Here is a 10,543-nt window from a genome sequence, read left to right as displayed (position 1 = left end):
GCGGTCTAGTCATGCCGAAGGCTTGTAGAGCGGTCCATATAGGATGTATGCCCTGCGAGGCGGTCTAGTCAGGCTGACTATTCATATTGTATGCTTGTTTGTTGTGGTATGCTGGTACTTTAAGGGAACTCACTAAGCTTTGACTTACAATTTTAGTTTGTGGTTTCAGGTACTCCTGAGGATCGTGGGAAGGCGAAGGCGTGATCATACATAATTTCCAATTTTTATGTTTTCGGGTCTTAGGAAAACTCTGATTTGAAATAAGTCTTTTAAAACAATGACCCTTTTTTGTAAACAATATTAATTCATGGTTGGTTTTAAAATTTTAAATTTATTGTGATTTGTGGAGTGTTACATTCTTGATTGAAAAACCACAGAGTTCTCGAGAGCTGATGATCCGGTTGCAACTATGATATGGCTTAGATACATATATAAGATGCTCCAAACCAGTACATGTGTTGAGGAGGATAAAGTGGAATATGCTACCAATTTACTTCGAGGAGAGGCCCATTTTGGTGGGAGATACTATCATTACTCTTAGAGCAAATTTTGTATGTATGTTGTCTTAGGAATGGTTCAAAATTAAGTTAAAGGATGAATATTCTTCATCAATAGCAATGAAACAGTTATAGGAAGAATTTATGCATTTGGAACAATGCTCGAAATCGGTGCAACAATATACGGTCAAATTTACTGGAAAAAAGAAACAAGATGTACAAAGCACCAAGTGGATTCAAATGTAAGAAAGGATAATCGTTATCTGTGGGGTCAAAAGTCTTAAATAAAAGAGTTCATTAAACACATTTGGATTTATCACCTTTTGTCAAGTGGTGGAGACAACAAAAGATCTGGAAAATGAATTGAAGTGACAAGAAGCGTAAAATAGAGTAGAAAGGGATAGTCATGTGTCGAAAAGAAAGTGGGACGGACAACCCGAGGGAAGTGCAAAGAATCTGCAATATTCAGGATCACAATCCCGATACAATATGAAGAAAAGTGAGGGAAAGTGGTGTGAGAATGTTGGAAAAAACATATTAGAGCTTGTGAATTTACAGTGTCTCACCCCTCTTGTTTTACATGTGGGAAGTGGGGTCATGTGGCAAAAGATTGTTCTAAACAAAACCGTGTTTGTTTTAATTGTGGGGATAACAGTCACATATATGGATGAACATTTGGACCGAAACGACTCGAATTAGTCCCGAATAAGCAATTCGGTTCGGGTTTCAGGTATTTCTATTAGGCTTATTCGGTTCTCGGGTTTTTCGGCCCTAGTTACCCAAATAAGAGCTTATTCGATTCTAAATATCCGACTCGGAATTTTAGCATTTTTGCATAAATTTTAGCATGTGACACAAGTGTAAACACAAAATCGGTTTATTGACGATATAAAAGTGGTAAATGATAGTTTTTTAACTAATAATTATTTTTCAGTTATAACCAGTTTTTTAGCTATTTCATCATACACAGACTTAATGTGTTTAACTTTGTTTCCACTAAGATCAATGATTAATTAAATAATATCACCAACATTTTTATCTCCAAGTCTATTTAAATTTTGTTTTGGCCCATGAAAATATTGAATTCATCTTATCGATTAATTTGAATAATTCTATACTGGTAAAAAATAATTACCCATCAATTTTGATGGATCCAGTTTATTATCACCAAAATTTTGATGCTTTTGCCGGACTATTGGAACTTCAATAAATGACATATTTCATTTCATTGTCCATTCAAGTTGGCCTCGTAATATATGCCAAAGAATGAAAGTTAAAATGGTCCACTTGACCGTATTCCTACAGTAAGTTCCATGGGATAAAACAAAACGATATAATTTCAACATTTCCAAAGTTCAAATATTTGAAGAACTTCATAAAAGTCTTCGTTCTTTTGTTTAATTATAATCTTTGGTTAGAAAACTTCTCATTTGAATGGCTTATTCTCATCTTTGTTTAATGATTGTTTATGTATAGTTAAGTTCACAATGTTGTCGATAAAAAATGTGTAGGTTTGTACATTTTTTTTACTATGTCTTATGCTTATTACATTGTCTCTTTCTTGTCTCTTCATGTACTATCTACAAACTATTAATATAGCTGTTGTATTATTGAGTAATAGACAACAATTGTTAATAGGTTATGTGACAGGTAAAGCTTCTGTCATTTAATCTTGATTCGATAGTCTTTTCCTAGACAAAATAATAATGCACATACATAATCAAATTAGTAGGTTCGTTTGTTAGTATTGTGTCTAACAAATGATTATTTTAATATGAAAAACTGTTTGTTATACTTAAATAGTTAAATATCACAAATTAGAAACCAAAAGAATGAAATCAAAATTAATTTAATTTGGGTATGTGACTTAAGACATTATTTTGTACGAACATGTTAAACCACGGTTATATCATATACCCGATGATAAAATACTATATGATTTGATCGACTATATATAAAAATGGGCAATGCTTTTATCAATTTAATCCTTTTTGGTTTAATAAACAAGAAGCTTACGAATTTATTAATGGTCATAGAAAGAACTATAGAAAAAAAAAAAAAAAAAGATTTATGAGTGGTCACCGGTGTAATCATGATCGCTAAAACCAATTATGAGAATATATCTTTATATAAATATCATTGGTTAAAGAAACATTTATAATAAATTGATAATTAAAAGAAAAGGTTTATTCGTAAATAGTGTAACCGAGTAACTTACAGTTTTGGTCCATGTGATGATTTTAAAGAATAACATGCAAAGATGTTGTTGGATACCTCTATCTTTAAGAGCAATCGAGCTCTCCAAATGAAGTAAACTACTTTTAAGGGATCGTGATTGATCCAAGGATAACAGTGCAAGATCCACTTGTTATCTTGGAATCAGGAGAATCCGAGGGTGTAACGTCATTATTCTCAAGTGTGATTTGTTGAAGCTCAAGATTTTTTGACAAGCTGCGGGGGTAACGTTTCCAACTCCTAGAGGGACCATCTTCTGAAATAAAACGTTTTTTTCAAGAGAATAAAGAGAGGGAAACGAACTTCAAATGACATGTTGCTTATCCATATATACGTTCCTTCCATAATAGAAGGCTTTATCTAGAGCCAACACAACAGGAAAAAAGAGAATTAAAAATCAGCCACAAGTCTTCAATACCAGCCTACACTTTAAAGACACTGTTTCACACGCCCTTGAATGATCTTTTTGACAGTTAAGAAAGAGGTTTTCTGTGGGTATAATATCCTAAAAATGCATTGCGAGAATAAACATATAACAATTTTTTACATTACGTATTGAATCCAACAAGAAATAATGTACAACCTAACGCCAAGGTCCTACCACTTATTATTTGTATAAAATTTGGATGTTTTGTTATTCAAAATGAATTATTATGTGTATTTCGTTAAAATTCATTCCAGACAGGAACATATAATGATTAAATACAATCTTGATTTTCAAACATATGTATTCAAATGTTAGTTTAAATATGATTTATCCAAACATAATATAGTACATAATTAGTGAAACATATGTACCGATTACGTCCATATATTTTCTCAAAACCAAATATAAAATCCATTGATTATATTAAGGTGGCGACTCTCCAAGAAATAAGATCAGATTTTGATTTTCGGCAATGGTTAAACTGATTGTCATATGATAGATAACGCAATAGATATCGGGTCTCTAAAAGACAAAAATAGTATAACAAATGTAATTAGCGTACAAATATAATTTGAAAGTCTGTCATTGTCTAGAGATTAACGGATCTAGTAACGAAGAATTAGTCAACCACGTAATTTGTTGGATAAAGCAAATGAGAGCTTAAATACAAAGGTGATTGAAATAATTTTTTTTATAAATAAAATAAAACCGATGTAGTTATTTTGCGGTTTATCAACTTATTTTATTTTTTCAATGAAAGCCACTCATTGTTTAAATACAATTCAGCAATGACCCCCGTTTTCAGTAATAATGTGTTCAAATTGATATTGTTTCTCATTAACTTACATAACATTATATGTAATTCATAAAATAACATTTAACTTTCTGAAATAATTTTTATTTTCCTGTACGATATGTGTAAAAAAAAATAAGAATCAATTTCAAAAAGAATGATATTATATCAAAAAGAATGATATTATATCAAAAAGTACAAATGACTCTTGAGGGTAATTAACTTTTGCGTTTGTACTCATTTGGTCCCTTTTTTTTTGTATTCAATATACCATTGAACTTGTTGTTGGTGTTTACCATAGCCCTTTTGACCGGCTTTTGACCTGTGATAGCCGGTCAAAGGGTTATGGTGAACACAAACAACAAGTTCGATGATATATTGAGTACAAAAAAAAGGAAAGGGACCAAATGAGAACAAACGCAAGAGTTGGTTACCCTCCTTATTCATTTTCCCTTTACTCATTTACAACAAATCTCACATCATCTCCTACTGATATTAATGACTTTATGAGATTCATTCTTGCTTCTCTTCAAAACATAACCTACGAAAGGACATTATTCGTACATGTACAACTTTGTAATGCACTTGAATATTTATTAGGGGAATCTTGACTAAGCAGACGCATTTCATGACTACATTTACATTTTCAATCAAATGATTTATCGTATCATGGATTCTAGACAAGTCTACAAACGAGTGGAACCACAAGTGCTATGATTTTGAGTTTACTTAGCTTTAAGATCGAACTCATGGGATAAGATGTTGGATAAGGTGTCTAAGTCCATAACTTATTTGGTATATACTTGATCCGACCCGGCATGGTCCATTTGGGTTGCACTTCACCCGAACTATTTATGGATAATTTTATAAGAGTTATACACATATGATTATTAATATATTATAAGTTATAATATATTAATATGAAGTCATGTTATTTAATTAGTCTTAGTCTTAAATTAATTATGAATTAATTTAGAGATTAAAAGGAAGACTAATTAGATTGTGGGCTATTGGTTTTATATGGTGTGGGCTAACACTCATTTGTTAATGGGCTAGACTTGTATGCAAGTCCATGGATGATCCATGGAGCTTTTAACCCATGGATCCTTGGAAAAGGAAAGGTCATGGGTTATTAGGGTTTCACCCTAACCATGCACACTATATAAGCATGCTTATGTTGCATGAAATAGCCACTAGTGTGTGTGTTTGTGTGTGGCTGAAATTATAGTGTGTATACACTCTCTCAAAGTTTTCCAAGTGTTTGTGGTGATTTGTGATTCCATTTGAGGCATTCACACTATTGGTGCTTGGCCCTCAAACTCCTTAAGAATCAAACTCATCAAAAAGGTATGTAATCTCATCTAATTCTTTTATGTTTAAAAGTACTCCATACCATGTTAGATAGGTTATGAACCTTGGAAAATTATTATTTTTCATGTATTTAGACAAACATAGATCCAAGGTTTATTAGGGTTGCATGCACACTTAGGAAGTGTTAGATTGCTCAAAACCCAACATAAGATACAACATCAATATGTATAATATTATGGTGATGTGTCTACAAAAGCAACATGATATTGTACATATTGATGTTATATCTTATCCCATGAGTTCGATCTTAAAGCTAAGTAAACTCAAAAATCACAGCACTTGTGATTCCACTCGTTTGTAGACTTGTCTAGAATCCATGATACGATAAATCATTTGTTTGCAAATGTAAATGTAGTCATGAAATGCGCCTACTTAGTCAAGATTCCCCTAATAAATATTCAAGTGCATTACAAAGTTGTACATGCATGAATAATATCATTTCGTGAGTTATGTTTTGAAGAGAAGCAAGAATGAATATCATAAAATCATTAATATCTGTAGGAGATGATGTGAGATTTGTTGTAAATGAGTAAAGGGAAAATGAATCAGGAGGGTAACCAACTCTTGTGTTTGTTCTCATTTGGTCCCTTTCCTTTTTTTGTATTCAATATACCATCGAACTTGTTGTTTGTGTTCATCATAACCCTTTGACCGGCTATCACAGGTCAAAAGCAGGTCAAAAGGGCTATGATAAACACCAACAACAAGTTCGATGGTATATTGAATACAAAAAAAAGAAAAGAGACCAAATGAGTACAAACGCAAAAATTAATTACCCTCAAGAGTCATTTTCCCAAAAAATAATAACTATATTAATTTAGCACATGTTAAACATGAAATAGAAGCTTACTCTGAAATTTTATTTCAGAATTATGTGATTTTCATATAAAATATAATAACTAAATCGAAAAAAATCAAAATTTTAATGATTTTTATGTACATCATCCAAAACATAATACTAAAATGGGTGAGTTAAATGTAAAATAAAAGTGTTCTATGAGTTTCAAAAGTTTATGAAACACCCATATAAATTATCACTATTCACTAATCTCCATGAAATATTCCCACAAGCCCATAATGCATCAAAATTCAATGTCCCCAATTGAGGGCTACCCCAGAAAATTGTGCCGTTATATAAAATAGCTGGCAGTCCTTGCCCTGCCCTGCCCCCAATTAGGACACTCCGCCGTTCCCGAGGCGCGTGATATCCACGATCTCCACATAGATAATGTAGCAGCCAGCCAGCCTGACTCAGTGGTCCCTCTTATAATAACTTTGAGCTGAACCCCCTCAATTATTGCATATGTCCAAACTCACCCATGATTCAGAAAGCTATCACTCGGGTCAAAAGTTTGGCAATATGTAAGAAATGTCAATTTTCGGGGTTACATATTCATTTTATCTTATTTAGTGTACTTTATCGGTAAAAATACTAAAATAGATATCAAAACATGTCATTGGATTCTACTTTTGCTATTTACATATTCAAATATAGAAAATGGTTAGTTTAATGTTTAGATCTTCGAAACTATATTAAATTACATCATTTATGTATGATTTTAATCATTCGATTAAAATATGTGGTTTATCTAAAGTAAGAATAATTTTGTTAAAACATGTGATAGACAATCTCTTTCATCACATTTATGTTGATGTTGGAAAATCAAGTACGTCCTTTATCAAAAAAATTAAAAGTATAAATAAAACAAATAGAAATGTTTTTGATGGTTATTTCAGTCTACACGTATATAGGTGATAAAGTCCATATCAACAATAAATAGAAAAAAAAAAAATCAAACATCTAGAACTTGATACAAAATATGAATGTGACATTTTTTTTTCTTCAGATAACGAAGTTATATATCGTATTTTAAGTTTCTCCATCCATAATCGATAGCTATCATAGATCATTATTACCATCTTGCTTCCTTTTTTATTAATCATTCCAAACTTTGATTAAAAACATTGACTAAGCACATAGTTTTAATTAAGGACCTTGAATAAGCACACAACTACACGAGCAATATTGGTTTGACAATGACATTACACATTCTATGTATTACCAATATTAGAAAATAACATAAATGTAATCGTTAACAACATGCTATAAACTTAAAGTAGACATGATGAAAAATTGGATCTTATGTTAAATCTCAAGAAAAAGAACCTTAAAAACTTAACAAAATTATCAATTTGATGAAAATGTTGTATTTTTGGTTATACGAAAGGAAGCTATGACTATGTGAAATAAGTATCAATTTCTCATAGGGACCAAAAGCATATATCCCTCGAAGTTTAAGGGTTAAATTGTTATTTCACTTTTTAGTCCCTAGATGCATCGCTGTTCCTAGTTCTGACTGTCAAAAAGCATATCCCACATACCAATGGCTGACTTGGCCATCCCTCTCTGCCAGCTCATCTTCCATCTTCCCCAACAAGAAACAGAGTACCCCCCCCCCCCCCCCTTCTTTTTATCTACTCAACCCATAAAATCCCCTCACCTTTCTTCTATCTCCTACAAATTTCTTCCCTTTTTTTCTCTCTACAAACTTACACAGCACAAAAATGGTGCACTATCAGAGATATATTCAACTTAGAAAAGTAGTTAATGTCACTTATGTTGATGAAGAAGATGCATGTGTTAACATGAGTGCGTGTAACAAGAGATCAAAGCCTAAACTTCTCTTCTTCCTCCTCTTCTGCACACTTCTTTCTTCGTGTTTGCTTCTTTCCCCTCACCTCCTTCCTTTCCCCACGTCGCCACTCTCTCTCATCTGTAAGTTTTCTATCCATCTCTCTCCTCTGTTTTTCAGTTAAAGTTCGCTTCTGTTTTGCTGTTTCTTATCAGATTCTGTTTCTTTGTACGTTTGCAGATCCAGCTGGAGCTGAAGACGAAACACTTTCTGTTTCAAAAACTTCCCCTTGTTCTTCGGTCTCAAATGGTGAGTGAGTTCTTGATTTTGTGGGTATTTGTGTTTGAGACGTAAATTTGATGAAACAGTGAAAAGTTTCGATTTCTGATGTTTTTCTCGGGGTTTGATTTACAGGAACGATATGTTGCGATAGGAGTAGCATTCGATCGGATGTGTGTGTCATGAAAGGTGATATTAGAACACATTCTTCATCCTTCTCCGTGTTCCTCTATACATCCAAGAACTCCGGTGCCGGTGAACAGAGCTTCCGGCAAGAAAAAATCAGGCCCTACACTCGAAAATGGGAGCCATCCACCATGGCCACCATCGATGAACTTACCCTTATCGACAAGAAACCGAATAGTTCAGTCGCCGATGATCGACACAAGTGCGATGTATATCACGACGTTCCCGCCGTTTTCTTCTCCACCGGAGGATACACCGGAAACGTTTATCATGAATTCAACGATGGATTGATTCCACTTTACATTACGTCTCAGAAATACAACAAGAAAGTTGTGTTTGTGATTCTAGAGTATCATGATTGGTGGATAACGAAATACGAAAATCTCCTCAAACATCTTTCCGATTTCGAACCAATCGATTTCAGCGGAGATAAGAGAACTCACTGTTTCTCCGACGCCATCGTTGGGTTGAAAATTCACAATGAACTCGCTGTCGATTCATCTTTAATGGAGGGTGGCAAAACCATCAAAGATTTTCGTGACATTTTGGACAAAGGGTATCGTCCTCGAATTCAGGGTTTAATCTTTGAAGAAGAACACGAAAAATCACAACTGAACAAACGAATTAAACCCATACGCCAACAACCGGAGAAACCAAAGCTCGTGATCATATCAAGAAACGGATCACGAGAGATTCTGAACGAAAACTTATTAGTGAAAATGGCATCAAAGATCGGATTCTCAGTGACAGTGGTGAAACCACAGAGGACTTCCGAATTAGCCAAGATTTATCGGGAGCTTAACTCCAGCGATGTCATGATCGGCGTTCATGGAGCTGCGATGACACATTTCCTGTTCATGAAGCCGGGATCGGTGTTCATTCAGGTGGTACCTCTGGGTACAAACTGGGCGGCGGAGACATACTACGGCGAACCGGCGAAGAAGCTTGGGTTGAGATACATCGGGTATGAAATCCTTCCACGTGAAAGCTCTTTATACGATGAATATGGAAGTGATGATCCTGTTCTAAGTGATCCAAATAGTGTGAATGATCGAGGTTGGGAATTCACAAAAAAGATTTATCTTGATCGGCAGAAAGTGAGGTTGAATCTTGTAAGATTTAGAAAGCGTTTGATTCGATCGTATATTTATACGATGACGAAAAGGAACACCAACGACATGGTTCGATCACAGTGAAATCGTTAACGAATTGAGAAATTTAGATTAGAAACGGGAATGGTTGTATAAATTTAGCAGATTGAATGTATATGATACGTAGTAGATAAAAATGTAATTTTATTTTCCATATTTTTTTATTATATACTCAAATAAAAAGATTTATTCGTAATATTTTTCTATTAAAATTTTGGGTAACCTTTTCAAAGAGTGGAAAATGTTGATCTCTCCTAAATAGGTTTTTATTGAAGGGTTAACAATTTAAATGGGTAACCAATTTTGTTTCTTATTTGTGTTTAATCAACAATGTTTTTTATACATGTTTTTAAATTTGTTTTTATCTATTTAAACAGAGATAATATTATCTAATTTTAAACAGATAAAACAACTTGAACACTCAAATATATTTTACATCATTATCTATTTATTAAATAACCGTGTCAAAACCCATATGTGTCATCTGGAAAAAGGTGAGGTTATAAATTATGCATTTGAAGTTGTACTACATGGGCATTTTTGGGAATCTTGTTTTTGTCGATGAAACAAACAATTTGTTTTGGTAAAAGGGGGTTTGAGATGATAAAGAAAAAGGGCGTTTGCTGAATTTGTGAACGTTGTCTCACTTTACTACTCTGCATGGATGGACTTTTCACAGCTTTTACTAATGTGGTCATATTCTATCACCAAAGGGGCAATTTGATGGAGTTGTACAGCTTTTGTTCAGAACACAACTTTTTCACCTTGAAAAAGGTTTTGTGGGTTTGGGAAAATATAATTAACCATAAGGGCTAATCATTAGAAATTTGGAATATCAAAATTAGCCGATATTTATATACGTTTTGTCATAAAATAACAATATTTGGCCTATAAAAAAATTGGGGGTCTTACTAAGAATTGAGTTTTTAACACTTATGTTATGTTAAGAAATTATAAAGGTATAATAATAA

At 33.2% G+C, this 10,543-nt stretch overlaps 1 protein-coding gene across 1 annotated transcript; it reads left to right on the top strand.

Annotated features, from left to right (window-relative positions):
- Nucleotides 1–7,823: 7,823 nt before the first annotated feature.
- Nucleotides 7,824–9,770, top strand: LOC145017581 (xylan glycosyltransferase MUCI21-like). The gene is made up of 3 exons (XM_078975585.1): nt 7,824–8,099; nt 8,197–8,265; nt 8,371–9,770. The coding sequence occupies exons 1-3, from the start codon at nt 7,889–7,891 to the stop codon at nt 9,615–9,617; spliced, it is 1,527 nt and encodes a 508-aa protein (XP_078831711.1). The 5' UTR covers nt 7,824–7,888; the 3' UTR covers nt 9,618–9,770.
- The last annotated feature ends 773 nt before the right edge of the window (nt 9,771–10,543 follow it).

This window comes from Lactuca saligna, chromosome 9 (assembly GCF_052625555.1).
Source record: "Lactuca saligna cultivar CGN05327 chromosome 9, ASM5262555v1, whole genome shotgun sequence".
Taxonomy (NCBI): Eukaryota; Viridiplantae; Streptophyta; class Magnoliopsida; order Asterales; family Asteraceae; genus Lactuca; species Lactuca saligna.
The sequence above is the reverse complement of the archived record's forward strand: the minus strand, read 5'-3'. Positions and strand labels throughout refer to the sequence as shown.

Bases quoted from the DNA above. Each gene is read 5' to 3' on its own strand.
- LOC145017581 (XM_078975585.1), top strand. From the start codon at position 7,889: ATGGTGCACTATCAGAGATATATTCAACTTAGAAAAGTAGTTAATGTC. The intron at 8,100-8,196 runs GTAAGTTTTCTA...GTACGTTTGCAG, and splicing joins GTCGCCACTCTCTCTCATCT to ATCCAGCTGGAGCTGAAGAC. The intron at 8,266-8,370 runs GTGAGTGAGTTC...TTTGATTTACAG, and splicing joins TTGTTCTTCGGTCTCAAATG to GAACGATATGTTGCGATAGG.